At 54.8% G+C, this 23036-nt stretch overlaps 1 protein-coding gene across 1 annotated transcript in view; it reads right to left on the bottom strand.

Moving 5' to 3' along the window:
- Window positions 1-23036, bottom strand: part of PDGFRB (platelet derived growth factor receptor beta) — a 32051-nt gene that overhangs the window by 6349 nt on the left and 2666 nt on the right. The window contains exons 2-21 of the mRNA XM_005483657.4: window positions 12199-12275; window positions 10907-11203; window positions 10215-10484; window positions 9431-9558; window positions 8946-9120; window positions 8171-8363; window positions 7859-7974; window positions 7200-7326; window positions 6834-7045; window positions 6110-6204; window positions 5731-5863; window positions 5452-5556; window positions 5243-5353; window positions 4732-4885; window positions 3691-3857; window positions 3332-3450; window positions 2126-2248; window positions 626-737; window positions 243-342; window positions 27-132 (exon numbers count right to left, since the gene is read on the bottom strand). Of these exons, the coding sequence (XP_005483714.1) occupies window positions 27-132; window positions 243-342; window positions 626-737; window positions 2126-2248; window positions 3332-3450; window positions 3691-3857; window positions 4732-4885; window positions 5243-5353; window positions 5452-5556; window positions 5731-5863; window positions 6110-6204; window positions 6834-7045; window positions 7200-7326; window positions 7859-7974; window positions 8171-8363; window positions 8946-9120; window positions 9431-9558; window positions 10215-10484; window positions 10907-11203; window positions 12199-12247 (2892 nt within the window). The 5' untranslated portion in view covers window positions 12248-12275. The remainder of the gene's footprint in view (window positions 1-26; window positions 133-242; window positions 343-625; window positions 738-2125; window positions 2249-3331; window positions 3451-3690; window positions 3858-4731; window positions 4886-5242; window positions 5354-5451; window positions 5557-5730; window positions 5864-6109; window positions 6205-6833; window positions 7046-7199; window positions 7327-7858; window positions 7975-8170; window positions 8364-8945; window positions 9121-9430; window positions 9559-10214; window positions 10485-10906; window positions 11204-12198; window positions 12276-23036) is intronic.

The following is a 23036-nucleotide window of genomic DNA, read 5'->3' as shown; positions in this document are numbered from 1 at the left end:
TCCAGCACAGGGTCCTTTGGACATACCTTCCTGTAGCAATCCACCAGGAGGTTTCCCATAAGCACCACCAGCTGTGAGAAGGATGGCCTGATCTCAAACTTCTCCTCCCAGCACTTCTGCATGATGCTGTAGCTGCCAAGAGGGAAGGGAGAGCAATGGGTTATCAGGTGAGGAAAACAGGTAGAAATGCTGCTGTGGCATGTAGAGCACATCCAGGGGAAACACATGCTGACAGCACTTACATCTCATCAGAGGCGTGGGTGGGTTTGGACATCCTATAGCCACGTTTGATGGCATTGTAGAACTGTTCATTCATGGGCAGCTCAGGGTATGGAGTCCCTCCTGGGGGTAGAGAGAGAGCAGGAATTAGGCTGCAGGATTGCAGGCCACCATTCAGCCAACATGCATTTCACACCAAGGTGTTCTTATTTCTTTACCTTTCTTGTTTCATTTCACTTCCAAAGGCAACGTAAGCATGGGGAAGAAGGAGACAGGGAATGAAGTGCTACTCTGACTGGTAAAGTAGGGACTTGGGGGTTAGAAATGCATTTTTATTGTTTTAGAAGGGATCCTGCTAACATGCTATCAGAACTACAGACACCACCATGATCTCCAGGGCACTCACCTAGGGTGAATATCTCCCAAAGAAGAATCCCAAAAGACCACACATCACTCAGGGTAGTGTAGAGGTTGTTGAAGATGCTCTCTGGAGCCATCCACTTAAGGGGCAAGAAGGTCTAAGAGAGTATCAAAAATGAAACAAGAAGAGAGAGTCAGCTCTACCCACAGCAGTTGTTTCGACAGATAAGAGCCTGACACCCAAATTACAAGTGAAGAAGAGCCTTCAGATCTGCCTGTGAGTCCAACACATCTGTTGACATCTGCTGTCAGTCAGTTCTAAGAGGGATCAGTTGCCTCTTTCTTTGTGCAGAACAGACCCAGCAGGCAGGAGGAAAGAAGGGATGTGCTGTGTCCATTTCCATCCCAGCCTGCCGTGATGAATGCACACATGTCACAGTGTGTGTTCTCTGTTCCCTCACTCTCGATGAGGCCAGTGGCTTGCACAACCTGACCAAAAACTCCTGACTTTGGAAACCTGAGACCAGGCTGGAGGCTAAGGGATGACCAGAAAAGATAACATCCAGCTTATTTTCTGTTCTTACTCACTCAGAGTAATAAAAACGAAAGCCTCACTTGTCCACCTTGTATGCAGAACTGGCTGCTGCTCCTGGAATTTGCTTGCACAATGAATACCAAAATAATCTCGAGGAAGGATTGCAAAGGGGCTCAGTTTCATTTCCCATTTTGGACAGGAAACCAGCTATGTCAAGGCTGGACTGAAAACCCCAACCCCTCTGGGGGAGGGTCTCCCTGACCAAGCTCTGAGTACCTGTTTGACAGCACGTGGGAGAAAGCATGAGAGAGCTTTGCAGAACTTTGCAGATTAGATAAAGGTTGGGTTTAAGGCACCTGTCTCCATTCTCAGCCTCAGTTTCTCTGGGAATTACATGGCCTGTTTTGCTTGGGATTGGAGATTCACTAATGCCTCAGGGCTGGAGTGGAGAGGTTGTTGTTAAAATCACAAGGAAATGTTTTCTGGCAAAGCTCAATTACAGCCTTGTCCTCTCCTGCATTGAAAGATTGGAGACATCTCTCTGGAAAGTAGGTGCTTGTAAGAAGACACTTCTTCTTAACTTGTGGTCTAGTGGTTAGAGCAGAATCCTGTGAATCTCTTCCCAGAGTGGTCAGTGAGTCACTACAGCCCTACCAAGCTGCCCAACCTTGCCCTCCTCCTGCCTGAGGCTCAGGACCACACTCAGAGCTGGCAGGATGCAGCACTGCTGCTGTGATCAGGACAGTGTGCAGGGGACAATCCTGAGTTTTGCTACTTCAGGTTCTTCTGTAAAGAGCCAGGAGATGTGGGCAAGCAATTCTGCTACTTGACAGTGTGCAGAGCCAACAAAGTGAAGGATGGTTGGCTGTTGACATCATCTCCTGAGAGTCCTGCCCTGTCACCACCTCTGGGCACACTGGTGGACAGGTGGCTCACAGGGGGACCATGTAGGGGATGCCAGACCCAGAGCCTTGGGAAGAAGGAGCTTGCAAGGCTCACACTGGTACTCACACTGCCTTTGGAGATATAGTTGGAATCCCTCATGATGTCCCTCGCCAGGCCAAAGTCACATATCTTCACCAGCTTCCCCTCACAGATGAGGACATTCCTGGCAGCCAGGTCACGGTGCACACACTGCAGGGGGACACAGAGCACTGTCACTGTGAGGAGCCTTCTCACAGCCTGAGAACACAGCGCAGCTCCAGCATCAACCCACACCCAGGGCTGCAGGAGTCACCTCATGCCATTTCAGGTGTCTCCTTCACCTCTAGGGACAATCATGGCTCCACCACCAGCAGAGCTGACACATTTTTGCTGTTTGCCTGGACTGCTTCCTCCGTGACAGCATCAGCCATGCAGATCCAGCAGGGGGAACCTGACCAAGCCAGCAGAGGGGATTGCCAGGGATGGACCCAGCAAGGGGACGTGGTGGGCTGGGAGGAGGGGGTGTCTCCATCTCTGTTTGGACAACCCAGCCCAGCAGCCAGAACACATCAGAGTTGCACCAGGCTTGTGCCTCCTAGTCTGCCAGCATGTTGGATGTTTTCTGTATGAGCAGCCCTGTCATTTGCTGTGGGAGCACTGACCATGCACTTTTAGGGATCAGACTGTCTGGCTGGGGGCACAGAGCCAGGAATTTCTCTCTGCATTGATGCCATTGACTCCTTCTGTTAGCCCTCTCCTGTGTGATGCTTTACACAATCCAGCTATATTACTGCCTGCCCTGGGCTAAGCCAGACCTTAGGAAACTCCAGAATCTAGTCCTCCATGGTGGCTTAATTTCCACTGAACAAGCATTTCTGCTGAGCCCTGGGGTGCTCAGAGAATGCAATGTAACAAGGGTCTAGGAAGAGTAGTTGCTTGCTGCAGAGTGCCTTGTGCTTTAGCTGCCTGCAGGCTGTTTGGCCATCCCAGTAAACAGGGATGATATAATGCCACAGCTGTGCTGAACACAGCTCAGGAGGAGCACAGAGTCAGGGAATTTGAGATCTGAAGCCCAGTGTGAGCCAGGGTTAGCTGTCACATGCAAATATAATCATGCTGATCTCCAGGACTGTGTTTCCAAAGGGAAGTGGTCAGCAGCTCTTCAATTGCACAGCCACTTATCCCACAAGGAGTTTGGCACGGACAGAGGGACAGTGGGAGGAAGCTGACCACAGGACATGGCAGAAAACACACTGCTGGCCACCACCACTACAGACCAGCCAGAATACATACATTTTTGGAAGCCAGGAACTCCATCCCATTGGCCACCTGGAAGCTGAAGCCCACCAAGTCCATGTAGCTCAGGAGTGGAGACTCATTTATCAGTGTCACCCGGTCTGTCCTTTCAGGAGCTGGAGAGCAAGCAGAGATGGATGTTGGTGTCACCCAGCACACTGGTGAACCTCCCAGTAGTGGAAGGACATATTGGGGAATGCTCTGCCTCCAGAAACAAAGGGACACAGCTAGGAACTCTCATTGTGAGGACATCCAGCACTGCTTCTGCACATGTCCCAGAAGTGACCTTTGCAAGCAAAGGCATCCAGCACCCAAAGCACAAACACCTCTCCCTCCTGCTGTGGCCAGGCTGTTACCTGAGGGGGAGTAGCTGTCCAGCTCATAGGGGGTGCCATAGTTAGAAGACTCGATGTCAGCATACTTGACTTCACCCTTCATGTCAGACATGGGCACATAGTCCAGGGAGTCATCCTTGCTCATGTCCATGTAGCCCCCGTCACTCTCGACAGACATGGAGAGGTGGCTGTGGGGGGAAGCAAAGAGGCTGCTCAGACCCAGAGGAGAGGAGGAGACATGAGGGCTGGGGGCAGATTTGTGAGTCTGAAACTCCCAAACCCTCAGCCCCAGCATCAAAATGTCCCACACAGCTGGCAGAGAAGCAATGCATCATGGATGAAGTGCTGTGCAAATGGAATAGTGCTTAGCAAGATCTCAGCTGCCTTCAGGCAGAAAGGGCAGGGGGGAGCTGTAACACTATTTTACTATTGTTTTGGTATGTTGGAAGGAAGTGCTGCTTTCTAACTTCCCAGGGGAACATTTCTCTGCACTGCTGTGCCTGCATCCTTTACAGCTGGCAACCAGATAAAGGACAAAGGACTATTTCCCTTTCCTTGTGATACCTCTTGTGCAATTGCCCTCCTTGTAGCACTTCTCCCTTAGGCTCGGTAGCAACTCAACCTGCCCTGGAAATGCAGAGCTGAGATCTCCAGTGGTTCAGAGATGCTGCAAAACCCTGTGTCTCTGCACTCAGTGCATGGCTATGGTTATGCAAATAAAGTTAATGGTGCCAGGAAATATTCCCAACTGGCACGGAGCAGCTGGCAGGTGTGCTAGCAAACTCAGGCTCCGGTTTGCTAACTCCTCGCTGTCAGGAGCTGCTTGGAGGTCACTGGTTGGCACATGGGCTGGTCTAACAAGGTAACAGAGGAGCCAGCTGTGTCCCAGTGCTGGGCCAGCGTTTATTTCACTGCTCTGGAGAAATGCAGGATCCTTCCTGAGAGTACCAGCCTCCCTCCGTGATGCGGCCAGGACGGGGCGGGCAGCAGGGAGGAGGAGAGAGCTGCTTTCCCGGTACCTGTGCAGGCAGCAGGGAGGAGGAGAGAGCCGCTTTCCCGTACCTGTGCACGGGGTCCTCCTTGGGGGTGTTCCCGTAGAGCTCCGCCTCCCGCCGCGCCTTGTCCCCGCAGGCCTGCAGGAAGGTGTGCTTGTTGCGGTGCAGGTAATCCACCAGGTCCCCGTAGCGGCAGTACTCCGTGATGATGTAGATGGGTCCTGGTGGGACACAACACCTGCATCAGCCCTGCCTTGGCCACCGTGGATGTGAATTCCACTGCACAAGGATATCACCAGACTGCAAGGTGTCAAGGGAGGGCCAAAGGGAAAAGCCACCTGTCTGGTACTGAGTAGTTTTTGGCATTTGAAATTTGTGTTTGTGGAGGGAGATGGGGGTTAACTGGGCCTTCCCAGTTTCAATCAGGTTGGAAGAAAGGTGTTCAGAGTCCACACAGCTTTCTTAGGAGAAGGTTGAATCATTTGGAACCAGAAAACAGGAATTACTCTATCTAAGGACAGTTGTCCTCCTAAGCACAGCCCAGGGAAGCAGAGACAGGGTGCTCAGGGCTCATGTACCTCCTTTGGTGCAGGCCCCTAGCAAGTTGACGATGTTGAGGTGAGGTCCCAGGTGACTCATGATCTTCAGCTCGGACATGAGGGCTTGCTTCTCACTGGTGCGGGCTGTGGCTGTAGGGGAGAGACAGTGTGAGCAGCAGGGCAAGGAGGGGACAGTGTGGCACTGACTTCTCCTGTAGCTTTTGGGTGGGGAAAGGGGGAGAACTCACACTTGAGCATTTTGACCGCCACCTTCATGGTGGACCGGGAATGGCTCAGGCCATGGGCTGTTGCCTCCACCACACGACCAAAGGCACCGGAGCCAAGAGTGCGTCCTGCAAGGAGACAGCCAGGAGGAAAAGTTGGCAGGGGTCCTAGATGATCCCCCTGTCCCAGGACCACATTGTATCTCCAGGGATCTCTTGGATTCTGGGTTGGTCCCTTTTGGATTATCCCCCCTAGACAGCCAGGATCTCAGGAATCCATCAGGGGGACTGCAAAACCTTTACCTAACACCAGCTTGTCCCTGGGCACCTCCCAGGTGGAGTCATAAGGGAGTTGCATGGGATCCACATAGATGTACTCGTGCCCATCAGAGCTGACCGACTCAATCACCTTCCAGCGGATTTCATAACGAGGTTTCTGGAAAAGGGAGCAGAGGGAAAAGAGGGATCTGAGAGGCTGGGAGTCAGAGAAGGCATGGGGGAGGTGGACTTTGTTAAGGAGCCTTTGGTCCCTACAGCCATTGTCTCATTCTCCCAGAGATTCCAGGGGCACACAGGAACTGATACAGGCCCATAGATCCTGGTGAGCTGGGACATCATCAGGCCCAGCCACCCCAACCCTGGGGTACCATTGTGTCAGCCTGGGAACACTCTCTGCTCTTACCTTCTGCCACAGCACGATCAGGATGATCAGGGAGATCACAGTGAGGACCAGCAAGGCCAGGATGACAGAAATGATGACCACCTTGAATGGCAAGGCTACAAAGAGAACAGGGACAGCAGTCAGACTCCTCCACCCCTGCATGGCCTGAGCAGACAGGCAAAGGAGGGGAGAGCAGTGCAGAGAGGTCCCTGTGAACTGCACACTGCTCCTCCAGACATTGACTCTGAGCTGTTCTCTGGATGGGGACAGTCTCCTCCTGGGCACACTTTCCCAGTACCTGCAGCCCCCCACGGATGATGGGGTGATGGGTTGTTACTGCCTTCTGCCTCAGGAGAGGTATGGCCATGGGAGGGTGAAAAGATCTAGAGGGGCTGTTTTGCTTGGGGGAGAGCTGTCAGCCATGGGCCAGGGCTGAGACCATCCTTCCTCATATTTGGGATGTTCAAGTCCGTGGCACCATCTAGTGACCTGTGGGCTAACAACAAGGCACTGGGGACCTGCTCAGGCACTCCTGTCCTGCCTCCCTAGAGAGATGACCCTGCCAGCAGGGGGAAGAGCATATCCATGGCCATTGGACATAAGGGCTCCACACTCCCACTGGAAAAATCTTTTCTGTCAACCCAAAGGAAGCTTCATTTGGGGCAGAAGCACCCATGTTTCCAGGCTGGCAGCACAGAAAGGTCCATCTCCCCACTGCTGGCCCAAAACTCATCTCAGCCCTCACCGTGTGGCACCAGAGTGATGTCCTGGGAGCTGGTGCCCAGGAAGTTGTGCACGGTGCACCTGAGGAGCAGGGGCTCGTGCACCCTGTGCAGCTGCAGGGTGCTGTTGACGCGGTAGAGCTGCCGCTCGGCGTGGTACGAGGCGTTGGTCTGCACGCCCAGCTCGGCCGACTCGTTCCCCAGCAGCCGCGTGGGCTGGCCCTTGGTGCTGCACCTGGGCCAGAGAGGACAAAGGCACCTGAGAGCCAGCAGGGACCACACACCACCAGGGGATGCCCAGGTGAGTGTGCCAGCAGAATGCAGTTAAATAGCAGCCTGCTATTCTAACAAAAGTGTGGCTGTTCTCATGGCCTCCATCCCTCACTCACCATTTGATGTCGCTGCATGTAGACCAGCTGATCTCTGGCTGGGGCATGCCTTCAGCAGAGCACGTTACAGTCTGCTCCCCACTGCTGGCACTGCTGTTCTCCTTGAGCTCCACCACTTTAGCTGGCACTGAAACCAAAAGACAGTGATGGGAATTAATCTTCCCTCCTAAATGCAGGATGGAAGGGGAACATGATTCCTCTGGGGAATGTGAGTCTGCTGTATCCCTGCCATAGCCTAGGGATGAGGTGGGACTCATCACATCCATTGTGGTTCATTTTTGAAAGGAAACAGCAAAAAGAGTGAGGTTTGAGGGGGTTATGGAAGAGATCTGCCCCCACATAGCTTGACTGGAGAGAAGGGTGAGCATGGGGGAAAGCCCAGGACATCACAGCTGTACAATCATCTCTACATCTACTACCTTGGGCCAAGCTGATGGCATCTGTGCTGCCTCCCTCTCCCCCTTGCTCTGAGGCTAAGGGTGAGATATTTCACCCAAGTGTTTTTGTTGCTTGAACGCTCTTCCTTTAAGCAAGACCACTCTGGAGCTGCAGCCACAGGAGTAAGGGCTGAGTTCTGAGGGTTCTGCAGCAAAGGATGGTGCCACCCCTTGAGGCTGCTCCTGCTCTCCTCAACCATGTGTGTACACGCCCATCCTCACCATTTATTTGCAGATGGAAGGAGATCTCCTGCTCGTCATCCTCATTGGAAGCCCGAATGGTGTAAAATCCTCCTTCTTCCTGCTTCACTCGCACCAGCACCAGAGCTGTCTGGTACCTGGGGAGACACAGTCCCAGAGTGATGGCTGTGGGAAGGTACCCGGGGACTGGTAATGCTCCCACCCACCTCAGGAGTGCTCAAAATCCACTCACAGAAAGCTATTCAATCACCAACTGTGCCCAAACAGCAGTTTGGAGATTCCTTTGTGAATTACCCCCTCTCTGCACCCTGGTGAGGAATGATGGGCCCGTACCTGGTTTCTGACAGGTTCCTGCTGGTGATGGTGAACTCACTGCTGCTCTCCATGGTCAGTGTCTTGTTGTTCTTCAGCCACACAATGCTGGGTTGGGGATAAGCCTCCACTTCCACCTGGACAGTGCGGCTCTTGTGGACCTCAGCATACACCGTGCTGGGCAGGTGGGTGTGGAACTGCACAAAGCCACGCTCTGAGGCAAGAGTAAGAGGGTGGTCAGAAAGGGGAATAACGCCCTCCCTGGCCCTTTGGATAAATGTGGATCTGGAATAAAACTATCTGAACACCCAGAAGTGGTGGGGCAGCTCCAGATCCATCCCTCAAGACTTCAGGATTGTGTCTGAGGGGATGTGGATGCAGAGCCACACTGGAGCAGAGGAGCTCACAGGGCAGAAGCATGTGGCTGTTATCTTGTGGAGATAATGGAGATGGGGCAGTTTCTATCAAACTACAGGAAAGAAGGTCAGATGCAGATGGAAGACAACATATCTTAATATCACCCTGGCACTGCACAGTGCAGAGGAGCTCTTACCAATAGCCCCAAGAGCCTTAAAGGATCACAAATGCCATGAAGGGAAATTTGGGATGTTTTGAAACCAAGAAGCAGGCAGGGGTGACATGGGGTGAGGTTTGGCTTGTTGTCATGGTTACTTAGAGCAGAAGTGAGGAGGGGATAAAGCTGGAGACTGTGAGAGAGGAGGGGGGGTCACTCTGGGACACCCTGCCTGGATGCCCACACGGTTTGGTGGCTCTGGGTGTGTGGGCAGCAACGCACCGATCACTTGGACAGTGATGTCCTTCCTGTCTGTCTTCTCATGGTAGCCCTCAGAGACATTGCAGACATAGGTCCCACTGTCCTCCAGCTCTGCATTCTGGATGATGAGGATGGAGCGGATCTCATGAGTGGATCCAGGCAGGAAGTCAGTCACTGGCTCCACAGCCTTCCCTGCCTGCAAAATGGGGACAGGACACATGGTATGAGGAGCCAAAACCATGTTCTGCCACTGGGCTCACAGGGAGGGGGAAGAAAGTAGAAGAGGACTCCAGTCTGGCTGCCACAGGACAGGGAACACAAACCAATGGGAGACCCTTGAGACAGACAGTCTTAACCCAAGCATATCCCCATCAAACCTCCCTGAGTGGTGGCAGCAGCAGCAGCATCCCATAACTTCTGCCATGGGATATCACTGAGTGATTGCCATGGCACACCTGGGTGAAGGCTGGAGCTGCTCCCCGAGCCTGTGGGTGTGGAGCACTCACCTGCTTGCGGGGATAGTCCCAGTTGAAGTTGACCAGCTCGTTGCCGCTCACGGTGCACATGACTGTGACGTTTTCCCCCTGACGCACCATGGTCTGCACTGCACTGATGGACACGTTCACAGATGACACTGTGGGAGAGGTGGAAGAGAGGAAGGAATTGTGGAGGGATAAGTGTATAATGAAAGCAGGATCTCCAACAAAGAAAATTATTGGCATCTGACTCCATGGCTTTGGAATGCTGAACACTCGCTTTATTAAAACTATATTATATTACATTATACTATCCTATAACTATACTGCATCATACTTACTTCAGACTACTACTGAAAACTTGTGACTGTCAGCCAACAGTCCTGACACCCACACATGGATCCAATTGGTCAATGAATCAAAACACCAGAATCCAATCAAGCAATCACCTTGGGTAAACAATCTTCCAACACATTCCACATGTTCAAAAACACAGGAGCAGCAAATGAGATAAGAATTGTTTTGATCATTCTTTTCTCTGCTTCTGTTCATTCAGAGGGCATGTGAATACCACATAAGTGGCCACCCAGTCCATTTACCCTGGGTGGACTGGTCCACTGGGAACTGTCTTCCCTGAGGGATGGAGCTGGCTTGTAGGCAAAACCCATTCTCTAATAGAGAACTAAATATTGATCATCAGCCTCCAAACTGATCATCACTGAGGAGACAGGGAGGGAACTTTGATGCTCCTGCCACTGGCCTGAAGAAACAGCCACAGCAGGTGCACAGGTGTGCTAAGACAATGTCAGCTCACCCTGGATCCTGTAGACATAGAAAGTGTCTGAATCCACCTCCTGATCATCCACAAATGTCCGGCAGAAATAGGTTTTATCCTCAAAGAAGCCTTTAAATCCCTGTTGTGGATCATATGTAGCTGGGATGGGGTTTTCCACCTTCTTCTCATAGAGGGTGACCTGCATCTGTGGGTTGGTCACTCGGCATGGGATGACAGCCTCTGTGTAGCCCGTGATGAAGATGAAGACTTCTTCAGAGGTGACTGCAGGGAGGAAAACCAGGGAGGGGTCTGTGGGAGAGAGGGGACATTGATTAGAGAATGCTGCTTGGAAGCTTAACCAGGGCTGCTTTGTGCTCCTCCAGGAATATTCCACCACAGGACCCTGACTCCATGCCAGTGGGCTGCTTCTTCCCATCTTTCCCTGGGGAAAGTAGAGCTGTTGTGTGCTTGTCAAACATCATCTGAGGGTGAGAGAGACCCAGCACCACTGAGTACCACTGCTCACCCACATGTCCCAGCACACTCTCCATGAGCTGGCACACCAGAGACATGCCACAGCCAGAGAGACCCACCATGAGGGCTCTCCTGCTATTGGAGAAGGGATCTGGGGATTCCAGGTGCTTGGAGACAGAACAATAAGTCAAAGTCCTTTTTTTCCCTGGTTGCTAGACCTCATGGAAACCCACAGTCAAGGACATGCTGTCCCCTACCTGGAACATAGATGTAGAGGGCTTTCCTCTCTGCTGGCTCTGGAGCCTGCTCAGGGCTGTAGGTGCACGTGTACTCCCCAGTGTGATGGCCTGTCACGTTCCTGAGGGTGAGATTGCTGACAAACACACCGTCCCTGTGCTCCAGCGAGGCACTGAGGGGCTGCCCCTCCCGTTCCCAGAGCAGCTCTCTGTCCCCATAGCACAGGAGGGAGAAGGTGCTGTGGAGGCTGAGGACAAGCTCCGTGTCCCCAGGTTCGATGTGCAGCCTGCGGTCCCCAGACGTCACCTCCAGCAGACCTGAGAGAGGGGTGAGATGACACCAAACTGAATTGCTCTGAAATCCACAGAGAAGCACACCTCATGGCAATGGGTTTGCTTTGCAGTGTCAGCCTTTACACTGAAAAATAACTCTCCTAGGTTTGCCTTCCCAATGTAATCAGCACTGACAAACCCACGGCCTCCTCAAAAATGTCCTGCCAGTCCAGACCGTGGTGGGTCACCCTTCATTCCCTGTACCTCCTACAACCCCTACTGGAGAGCAAATCAGACATGACTAGATTCAGCAGTATTCAATGCAGTCCATGCTGTCTGTGGCAATATTGGGTGGAGAACCCCCAAGGAGGATAGGAGGCAATTCCTTGTTCTTCTGGCTGCCTGTACACACAGACAGTGTCAGACAGGACCAGATGAGGCTGAAACAATGACAGTTTACAAGAAAGTGAAAAAGGAATGAAAGCAAAACCTTGCAGGAAATCCTTTGGAAGCAATAGAGCAGGCAAGGTCTTCCTGAATGGTTCCCCATGTCTCTCCCAGCTTCCTTGCTTCACCATCTGCCCAGATGTTCCAATGGGGCTGTGACATATTCCCCTCTGGTGTCCCCACAGGTGGGCAGGACAGCTGGGGACAGCTCCAGGGAGTTGCAGAAATATGAACAGCCCAGGTGCAGCCAGGAGCCCTGGTGCCTTGCTGGGGGGGTTGTTGGGTATTTGGGATCTGACCAAATCCCTCCTGTGCGTGTCCAGCTAACATGGTTCTCAGGTGTCAGCTAAGGAAGGTCTGAGCACAGCTGGCACTGCTGCCTGTGGAGAGGTCTCCTCCTCCCACCATGAACCGGGAGGGCACTCCACATCCCCCCCACCACAGGCCTGAGTCAGCCCAGGGATCTGAGCAGGGACAGGTGTGCCTGGGGCACGCTGTGCACCCCAGTGCCTCCCCATGGCACTGCCCCTTCCCTCCCCTCACCCCGAGGTGAGCCCCCACGATCACACACCCCTGCCCAGCACAGCACTCACCAGTGAGGATGAGGAGGCAGAGACACGTCCTGAGAGTGGGGCACGGCATGCTGGGCCCTGGGCTTGGTGTCCCAGTCCTGCCAGGAGCAAAGTGACATGAGCACAGCACTCAGCACAGGAGGGGTCCCTCAGCTGTCCTGGGCAGGGGGCCCTGGCCTCACTTCTCCACCTCAGAAACTTTCCATCTCTCCAGTTTTCAGCCTTTCCCTCCTGGGGGAGTGGTGCTTCCCCCTCATGCTGGATCTGCAGTTTCTAAGGCTTCTCCCACTGGTAAACAGGGATTTTGCTGGAGGCTCCAGCAGTTGTGTCAACTTTTGCTCATCTCAGCTGGAAATGCCTCTCCCCCTTGGCAGAGCCCTGCCTTCCTCCCTCCCTCCCTCCCTTCCTCTGCTTTACCACTTGCCTTTTTTCCTTAGTTTTTCTTCCCTCAGTCACTGTGAGATAAAACTTGCTAGAAAACAGATCCCCCTGCAACCCTCCCACATTGTTTGCTCCTTCCAATGAAATAAAAGAAGCCTTGCCATGGCATTTGGTTGCTGGCTGGGGTTAAACCACAACAAGCCTGAAGAAACTTCACCAAAAACGAGTTTCTTGTATTTAACTTTTAAATACATAAATTTAATAGAATATCTATGAGGGTTTTTTAAAGTTTAAAGTTCTTCTAATCAACATTTCTCAAGAAATGTTCTTTCTACAGAGCTTTTTCAGCCCTCCCCGGTGCAAAGCAGGAGCCAAAGGAGATGAGGCCAGAGCTCCCTAAGAGCAGGGGTGTCTCCTGTGCATTGGGGTGACAGATACCCCTCCCCGTGGTGCTGCAGGGGTGGGAAGGAGTATTTCTGAAAAGCAAAATGAACACACGGACAAGAGGAAGAGCAAGGGAAAAGGCTTCTCTGTGCCTGGGGGAGATGAGTTCACTGGGGAGCTCGGGGATGCTCCTGCATGGGGCTGAACCTCCCAGCTCTGCCCAGGCTAAGCTCCTGCCCCACCACGGGCCCCTCCCAGGGCAGACCCCAGGAGAAGCCCCCTGAGATGCTGGCAGTGCTCTGGGGAGCTCTTGCAGGGCTAGTGGCAATCTGGACCTGCTGAGGCAGCCCCAGGCTCTCACTGAGCTCTGCCTTGGCCCTGGAGCTGCCTCCCAGCCTGCTTGATGTTAAGGAGGAAATGGTTTTTAAATGACGTGCGCTTGTCAGATGTTTTTATTATTCTCTTGCTTTGGCTCAACAGAAGTCTAAACTACCACAAATCCTTCCAGGTCTCCAGCTTATTCAGCAGCGTCCGACTCCCTCCTCCCAAAAAAATCCCTGTAACTCTTTCTCTCTCTTCATTTGCCAGAGGGGATAAGAGCACTTAGGGCAAGAGATGGGGGTGGGTAGGATGAAAGGACCGAGGTGAAATTCAGGCTGTAAATGAATGTGACCTCTCTGCACCCACCCTCGGAGCACCAAGCTGCAGAAGAGTAAAGGAGGACAATCTAATCTCTGCCCCCCAAGGCACTGCCATGAGAACAATCACCTTCCTTTCCCCACTCTCCTTTACAGAGGTGTGTGATTCATCCATTATTCAACGTTCAAGGTCGTAAGGACAACTGGGATCCTCTCCTTTGACCCTCCCTGCCTGCCTGCCCAAGCCAGGTTGCATTCACCACCCCAGCCCCCAGATACCTGCCAGTAAGGGGCTGAGATCCTCCCGATCTAGGCTTTTATCTGCCTGTGCAGCTCCCTGGCTGTCACTGCCAGTCCCGCTGCAGCCGGGCTTCCCACACAGATGGACAGACAGACAGCTCCCAGCCTGCAGCAGGGATCTCTGCAGGGTCACTGATGGGCAAACCCTGCCTGCTGGAGCGGGGAGCCGGGCAGGGCTGTGTGTGCTGGGGCTGGGCTGGCAGGGGGGATGGAGCTGGGGCTGGGTTAGCAGGGATATGGAGCTGGTGCTGGGCTAGCAGGAGTGATGGGTGCTGGGCTGGTAGGGGTGATGGAGCTGGGCTAGCAGAGGTGCTGGGTTAGCAGGGTGCTGGGGCTGGGCTATCAAGGGTGCTGGGCTAGCAGGGGTGCTGCTGCTTGCTGCTGCTCCTGGCCTAGCTGGGGTGTGCTGGGCTAGCAGGGGTGCAGCTGCAGTGAGCTCTGAGAGCCCCGCAGCCTCCGCCTGCTGCCCCTGGCCGCCTGCGCTGTGCTCGGAGCTGGTTTTAATAAAGCTGCTGCTTTTGCAGAAAGGCATTTCTCTTGGAGATGCTTCCCAAGCAGAGTGGGAGGGTGGCAGCGTCTCGCAGAGAGTGCTGACCTCTCCCTTGTTTGTGTGCTCCGGCCGGGGCAGAGGCACGCTCAGGGCCGCTGGCTGAGCTCGGTCCTGCGGGAGCAGAGGGACAAGGCTGTCCCTCCCTGGCACGGGGACACGTGTGCTTGTACATGTGGGTGAGCACAGGCGTCTCACAAGGGATGCAAATGCACCCAGCTCACTGCCAGCTTTGAGAGCACTTGTTTCTCTCCTCAGTCCCAGCTTTTGTTCTTAACAGGAACTGTGAGTGCCAGACGAGGAGGAGCAATCCCACTCAGTGGTACAGAAGCAGGCACCCAGACATTATCCCACCCAGGGACCCAAACACAGGCACCTACACCATGCTCAGCGGCCTTGGGTGACCTCCTCTCACCCCTGTGGGTTAGCAGGGTGCCACAGACCCCTCAGACTCCTACATTCTTCTCACAAGCCAGGATTTGAGTATTTCCAAGCTATGGGATCCTTTGCCTTCAGCCATCCAGGCACAATCACGGAGGCCAGGGAGCTCCTTCAGCAATGCCAGGTCCAGCACCTTCACTCAGCCCTGCAGCTCTGTGGCAGCCTCCCACCTTGCAGAGTCACCAAGGTGCTGTCCCAGCTCTCCATCCCCATCATCACAGAGCTCCCTCCCTACCAGCACTGGTACAGACCTTCCCTCTGCCCCTCTCCAGCTCCTCCATGTGAAGGCAAACCAGTCCTGGCCAGGCAGGGAAAGGAGCCTTTCTCTTGAGCCACACTGTTTATTATTCTAAAGGAGGAATTTGGCTGGGAGAGGAGACGGGAGGTCGGCTGGCTGGCGGGGCTGGCTGCAGCAGGAGCAGGGCAATGGGGTGACACAGCCCCACAGCACACACAGCCCCACATGCCTGTGGGGTGGCTGTGCTCCCCAGGGGCTCAGCTCCACCAGGGCTCAGGTCCTGGGGCCACGCCGGGGCCTGGCCAAGTGCCGTGGGGGAGGCTGGTCCCAGCAGCTGGCACGTCCCTGCTCGCCCCCAGTGAGGCCAGAGCCGGGCACTGCTGGACTGAGAGCGTCTGGCAGGGCCTGGAGTCCAAACAAGACACAGATACAGGCAACTGTCCCTGCCTGGTGACACAGACACTGCCTGTCCTTATCTCCCCTCTGTAATCACAGCAGCCTGGCAGAGCAGAGCGGAGTTTGCAGCAGAGATGAGGAGGGCTGAGCCAACCCTGGGGCTGCTGGCTTTCCCAGCTGGCAAAGGAGTGTCCCAGGGCTGGCTGAGGTCAGGCACTGCTGGAATCCTGCTTGAGCATCTCTGGCCTTGTGCTCTTGCAGGGGGGATGGAATAAAAGGGGTCGCCCCAACACCCCAGAGCAGCACTGAGCACGGGGCTCTGATGTGATGCTGTGATCCCACAGACAGGACACGGGTGACAGGGCCAGAGCAGAGGTCAAGCAGCGTGGCCAGGGCCATGGCCAGGGCCACGCCACACCAGGACCAGATTCAAGTCTCATGATTCCCCATCCCATGACTGCACAGCTTTCCCAGAGCAGCCTGCTCCCATTTCTCCTGAATCCCAGATCTGATGACAGCTGAGCTTTCTCCTCTGCCTCCTCTCGCAGTCCCTTGCTCAGCTCAGGGCTGGGGCTGATGCCTCTGTGGCTGATGAACTGGGACTGGAATTTCTGCAGCAGGAGCAGGGCAACGCCCAGGAGTGTGGATACAAGGATTGCTGCATCCAGCCTCTGCTGGGGATGGTACCACCTGAATTTAGAGAGCCACCTCTACTGTTCCTTGCACCTCAGAGTGCCCTGCAAAGCAGCTCAAGCATCACCAGACCTTGCTGATTCATTAATGTTCCCCCACTCCAGACCTCTCTCTTGCTTAAGAATGCTAGTAAGCCTAAAATGCCTTTGCTAATGCCCAAAATATGCTGTGTGGGTTCAGTCTTCACTATTCTTGGGTTACAAGGCAAGAATTTCCTCTGACTTTGCTCTGTGTGCCCTGCCATACTCTGAGCCCCCTTTTTTGTGCAGCTGCTCACTGAGTGTCTCCCAGCACCCTGTCAGAACACACATGGAAGCCACTGCATGGCACTGCCCATCCCCAAGCATGGATCATGTAGGGCAGGAGTGTTTCCAATCCTGTAAACATCATAAACCATGAGAGAGGATGGGTTAGGAACACCAAGGATGGGTTAGGAACACAAGGATGTCCTCCCAGTCCACTGCCCTCCTCCCAGTCCACCCAGACGATGTTTCTTGCCCCTCCACAACCAGTGCCTTGTGCAGCACCAGTGTGTGTGGGGGGGGATCCCACAAGCACGCCCAGAGCTGTGGGAGCTGAGAACCAGCCTGCAGAGCTGGTGCACAAGGAAAGGGATGGCTCAGCATGCTGGGGAGAGGGAGAGCAGCCACAGCCACCCTGAGAGCCACCTTGGCAGGAGCTCTGCTCCCCACAGACCATCAGTCACCAGTCAGGGGATGCACTGTTTGCTGGAAATCAGGGTGCACAGCCCCCCTCAGCAAATTCTAGTTTGTATTTCCAGGGGCAATTCCTGCACCCATTGCCCACATTGCTCTTCCCTCTGCTCTCCTTGCCCTCACTGCTGCTCCTGTGGTGCTGGGCAGGGGTGCTGGATGCTGGCCCTGCCCACAAGGGCATCTGGTCTGACTGGGAAGGAGCTCTCACACAGCTGCCAATCCTTTCCCTTCCTCTGGATTTCTATTTCTAGCCCCTTTTCTTGCAGGGCTGTGCTTCCAGGCGCTCCCACAATGCTTGATGGCCCTGCTGTCCTGCCAAACAGGCAAGGGACATCTGGTGCAAATTAGCGGGAAGTCAAATATACTTTATTTCTTCTCTGTCTAATCACATCTGAGTCATTAAGTGAGATCATGGGTGCCCATATGCAATAAAAAATTCCCTCCATGGATCCCATGATCAATAACACTCACAGCCAGGGAGCAAAGGCATTCCTGGCAGGAGGAGGGGGGACACCATGGACACCATCCCCCGCTTCTGAAGGCAAAAAGCTCCCTGAGCAAAGGCTGATGACCCCTGAAACCCAAACCCTGCTTGTCCTGCAGTGAAACTCCTTGGCTTGTCCTGTTTTCCTCTGCCACCCTCCCTCTGGCCTCTGCAACTGCTTCTTTCCCACCCTTTAATCTAAATAAAACTGAGTGGTTGTTGGCTTTTTTTTTTCCCTTGGCTGGAGTTGTCCGGAGTTGCAACATCTCTCCTCTGGGGTCCCTTGGCTCCCATGACACCATGTTTACTCACAGGCCAGATTATCATCACAGAGCCCTTTTTCTTTTTCCCAGCAAAAGGCTGGAATTAGGCAGGGCACACACATGGGGAGCTTGTCATCCCAAGGCCCATAAACGGCTGCTGATAAAACACAGGGGTAGGAAATCTGAAACCAGACTGAGGAGCAGCAGGGCCAGGGAGTCCCTGCATCCCACAGACCATCCCTGCCCCAGGATGAACACCTGGGGGCAAAACCTTCCTCACCTGGCCACCTGCCAGTGCCCAGGGGGCGCAAAGCTTTCCCCAGACACTGTGAGACCAGGGGATGCTGAGAGCCTGGGTACCTGCTGGCAGTGTGCTGGATCTGGGCGTGTTTCAGGCTCGGAGAGGTGAAGTTTTGCAAGCACAGGGAGTGTCATTAATGCCAAAACCCTCTGAGTGGTTTTGTGAGAGCTCCTTGGCTGTGAAGATGTGATTAAAGCCCAGCCTTGGTAGGGACTGAGCTCTCTAGGAGACAGGAGAAGCATGGGCAGATGCCACCTCTGGGGATGAGCTGAGGGATGAGCCCAGGGACACTGTGCCCACAGGAGGGGTTGGCTCTCCTGCTGACCTCTGCATCAGGGAGCAGCTCTGACATGACCAAAGCCCCTGCCCAGGACCCCAGGTTCTGCTCCCCAGCCCCAGTGGCATCTGGAGAACGTGGCTGTGTGGTCATGGGGGTGCTGCATGCAGCAGATGCCCGCACACGAGGTGGCACACCCAGCCTCCTCCAGGGCACCCTGCCCTGACACAGGCTTTGACAGAAAGCTGAAAACGAGGACTGTGACCCTGAAGCAGGGGAGGGAGACTGCCAGAGGGGATGACAAGTCCACACCGAGCCCCAGCAGAGTGATTCAGCTGCCCTGGGGTCAGCCACGTGAGGAATGGGGTGGGGAGCCCCACGGAGCCCTGTCTGACCACAGCCATCCTCCCGCTCTGAGCGAGGGGGGACCACAATGTCCACCCACAGAACCCAGCAAATCTCCAGCCACGGGCTCTCCACAACACTGTGAGGAGCCAGCACGGCGGGACGTGGGACCAGCGCGAGCCCTGCACTCTCACCCATATCCCCTCCTCTCTCCCCCTCTGCTTTAAACCCATGGGAGACAGAGGAAACGAGTGACCCATTTAGTGCAAGTTCAGAATAAAAAGAAACATCTGTTTGGAGAGGTGCCAGTGTTATAAATAATCCCCCAGCCCCAGGGATGGTATCCATGGCCCTTTCGGCTGCGCATGCTCCCCTGCTTCCGCTGTCAGAGGAAAGGCCAGACCCCGTGGGCTGCTCCCCAGGGTCTGCAAGCCTGGCCTGGACTGTGGGAAAGCCCTGGGTGAGGACCAGGCTTCACCTGGGCCTGGGCAAGGAGGGAGGGGTGCCCCTGCCACGCTCCAGGCAATGCCCAGCTGTCCCTTGGTGCACCCCCTGCTTCTCACCCAGGACAAATCCTGCCCACCTCGGTGTCCCTGGGGCAGACAATGTGTGCCAGGGCTGTGGTGGGGCTGGGACTGGCTCATGGTGGTGCTGCTGGAAGCTGGGCAGTGTTTTGGAGCACAGCCCTAAGTCTGGCATTGTGCATGTCTGGGGATGCTCTCGGGTGGGGGGAGCAGCCCTGTGCAGACTCAGGGCTCACCCCTTGCAGTGCAGTGTGGCCCTTGGGAGCATTTCAGCCCTTCCCAGTGCTCTTTTCCAATAGAATGCTTTAAAATATCCAGCCAGGGCCGTCCATGACAATCGTATAATTTTTCTATTACTTGTGACAGCAAAGACATTTTTGGGAGAACACACCACGCTGCTTCACAGGCATGTGAGCAATGCCAGTTATGAACATTGCTGCAGGGACCCAAACCAGGACCCACACATCTCCCTGCCTCCCCCTGGCCTCTCCAACTGGACAGCAGAGCCTTGGGGCGGCTGAGTGAATCAGCTCTCCTACCCCTCCACCCCCAAACTGGCACATTTAGGGGTCCCAGCTCCTGGGCCTGTCAGACTGGATGGGGGCTGTTTGCCTTGAGCAGAGTCCGTCTGCTTACCCGCTGCTTCTCCCCACCAGAGCAGAGAATGAGGGAAGCAGGGGACATGGAACCAAGATCAGGGATTATCTTGGCTTCTCATCCCTTGTCCTGGCATCCCCAGGGACTGCCAGAAATCCCTGACTGCCTTCCCATGGTGATTCAAGGGAAGCTCTCTGCTGGTCTGCACAGGGAGGAGAGCAGTCCCCAGCCAGTCAGCACCTCCAGCACCTGCTCACAGCCACTGACCCAGGGGGGCTGCTCTGGTGGGGCCAGGGCTGGAGCCAAAGCTCCCAGATGGCTCTAATTAACCATTAATACGCTGTGAGGGGAGAGCAACGGAGGCAGGATGAGAAAAAGAACCATCCAAAGTCCCAGTTGGATGTAGGGGCTTTGCAAAGCCCCAGGAGCAGGCAGAGTGTTGAGGTCTTATCAGTCCAACACCCCAGCAAAGGCTGAGCAACCTGATCCTCTTGCGAACATTTCCCTGAGATCTGCCGAGGAGGAGGAGGAGATAATCTCTGTGGCTGCACCAGCTCCTCCCAGCTGCCTCCCAGGGACCCGAGCTAAATTGCTTTGTTCTGGGGGTTTAGACTCTCGTGGCTGGGATTAGATACTCACCATGTCTGTGGTCAGGGCACCCTGTGCCTGTCTGCAGGAACTGCAGAGGAGCCTGGCACTGTGGCCAGGGTGGGAAAGGATGGAGCCAGCCAGTGCTGGGTGTGAAGAGCAGAGCCTGCTTTCTGGATTTCTGAGAGGGAGCAAAATGCAACTTCTGGTGCAGCTCTGGGTGCTGTGAGCTGATTCTGCCCCCTCCTGCAAGGGGCAGGAAGACCAGGATGGTGGCATTGGCACCAGGACTGCAGAGATGGATAATCCCCTCCTGCATGGGCTCATGTGTGGGGCAGGAAGATCAGGATGGTGGCATTGGCACCAGGATTGCAGAGATGGATAATCCCCTCCTGCATGCTCTGCCCAGGCAGTGTGAACCATTCTTGCCAACCTGCAGGCAGGGTTCTTTATAACTTCCCCTCTCAGTCACAAATCAGAAATCAGCTCCCCTCTGCGCCCATGATCTGCAAACAGCCCCTACCCCCAAAGCCTGACAGAACCTCCAGAGGAGAAGCTGAGGCAGGACTTGGCACCCACAGCTGCCAGCACCCCCTGCCCTCCCCCTGAGTGCAGCTTTTAACTGGGCACTGAGTCCTGTTCCTGAATCAGACCATATTCTCCCAAACAGCTCCCAGGCTGGAGAAGGAAACTTGGCACTGCCTGTGGGCAGAGAGGAGGGGACCCTCTCGTGGTGCCTACAGTGCCCAGCCCCGAGCAAAGCAGTGTTTCTGTTCTGCCACCATTGCTTGGCAAAGGCTGATACCAAGGTGACTTCCAGTTTGGAAGAGGAGAATGAGCTTGCAGAGCACAGGCCTTGAAATGGTGCATTTTCTGCTGGCACTGGTTCAGACAAACCCACAAGCAAACATATTTTTTGTATAAATAAGACAGTGTGTCTCGCCAGTTAAAGCAATTCAAACATGAATGTAGCAATTTAATTGGTGCCAATTGCTGGCTCTTGGTAGCATTAAGATTTCAGTCACAGCTTCTTTCACATGGGAGCTGGGCCGGAAGGGGGAAGGCAGAGGGGCTGAGGAGCAGCACTGGCCATCCCCTGCTGCTTCAGGAGCATCACCCCTGTGCTGCCCAACCTGCCCTTCCACAGCAGGGAGAAGGGGCTGGAGAAGGTGCTCCATCTGTTTCCTGGTGCATTTCCAGGGTTTAGCAATTAGTGCAGTGCCCTGATACATCCCTGCATTCTGCAACCCCTTCCTGCCCCAGCTCCTGCACCCCACAGCTTCCCACCAGCTCCATCAAACACTGGCTCTTGCTGAGCCCAAGGAAGAGTGCAGGATGGGTGTCAGTCAATTCCTGGATGGATAAGCAGGTGTCCCTGCAAGCATGGCCTGGGGAGGATGAGTCCATCCATGGGTGCAGGACAAACACCACACACTGCCCGGCCCTGGGTCTGCTGGCACCAGCCTTTCTGTGGGAGTTCTGTGAGCTCCCAGCTCTCTGCACAGGCTCCACACACCATGGTCCTCTGGTTCTGCAGGTTGTGGTTGCCAGGGAAGGTTGCACACACAGACCAGGGTATGCCACAGCCTGGTGTGCACCCAGGGATGCTGGAACAGCAGGGTGTGAGGGGCATCCATCACTGCACAGCTCCTGTGACCACACAGGGGGACACTGGGCCCAAGGGAGACCCCCTTGCTCAGCACATGGCCCATGCCAGCACCCCTCTGTGTCCCTGTCACAGCTGGGGCTGCTCTGTGCTCCCCGTGGTGCTGGAACGTGCTGCCCTTCCAGGAGGAGGTGTCTGAGTGCCAGCAGAACAGGACAGAGGTGAGCTGAGCTTGGGAACCCTAATTAGGCAATGGGGGAGAGGAGGAGGAGGAGGAGGAGGGGGAGCACGACCCCTAAACCCAGCCTCGTTATGTCCAATTTGCCTGGCGGAGCGGAAGGAGCCTCCTGGAGCTGCTCCAGCCCCTCAGGAAACAATGCCCAGCCTGCACCCTCCCCCTGCAGCTCCTCTCCAGGGGATTTCTTTCCCTTGGTTAAAGTACAAACAAACAAACTCCACGAAGGGATCAGCTCCAATCCTGCCTTGCAGGGATAGGACAGACCCAGCCAAGCCCACATGGTCCCAGCTCCTTCCAGCTCTGGGTCAAAGGCAGCCCCAGCTGCCAGGGCTCCCCTGGGGCTCAGCACGGCCCCTCTGCTCCCTGACCTCTGCCACCACATCCCAGGAAGGGGCTTTGCTGGAGCCTGACACTGTGAGCAGCACTGCAACCCCATCCCATGTCCCATCACACACTCTGGACAGCACTGCAACCCCATCCCACTTCCCATCACACACCAAGGAACCTTCAGGACCAGGCAGAGAAGTCCCTGCCTGGAGCCTCTGGCAGCAGATGGACATTTGGCCAAAGCCACATCCAGCCACCATGGTCTCTTTTTGCATGGCATCACTCCCACAGCTGGAGAGTATTTCCCAATCTCAGCTTTCCTCTGGTGCTCACTGAGACAATCCTGTCTTGCTGTGCTCCTGCAGACAGGCTCAGTGCTCTCCTCTGCCTGAGGGTGTTGTTCTGAATGCCTTGGAAATCCTCTCCCAAACCCATCAAAACTGAGGCTGAAAGAGATCATGGGGTCATTGTCCTGTGCCCATTCTTCCCAGCCAAAGCTTTCCCTGACGTGTGCTTTGAGACTTGTGAGGCTGAAGGAACTCAGCCCTCTGTCTTTAAGCCTACAGATATTTCCC

This window comes from Zonotrichia albicollis, chromosome 15 (assembly GCF_047830755.1).
Source record: "Zonotrichia albicollis isolate bZonAlb1 chromosome 15, bZonAlb1.hap1, whole genome shotgun sequence".
Taxonomy (NCBI): Eukaryota; Metazoa; Chordata; class Aves; order Passeriformes; family Passerellidae; genus Zonotrichia; species Zonotrichia albicollis.
The sequence above is the reverse complement of the archived record's forward strand: the minus strand, read 5'-3'. Positions and strand labels throughout refer to the sequence as shown.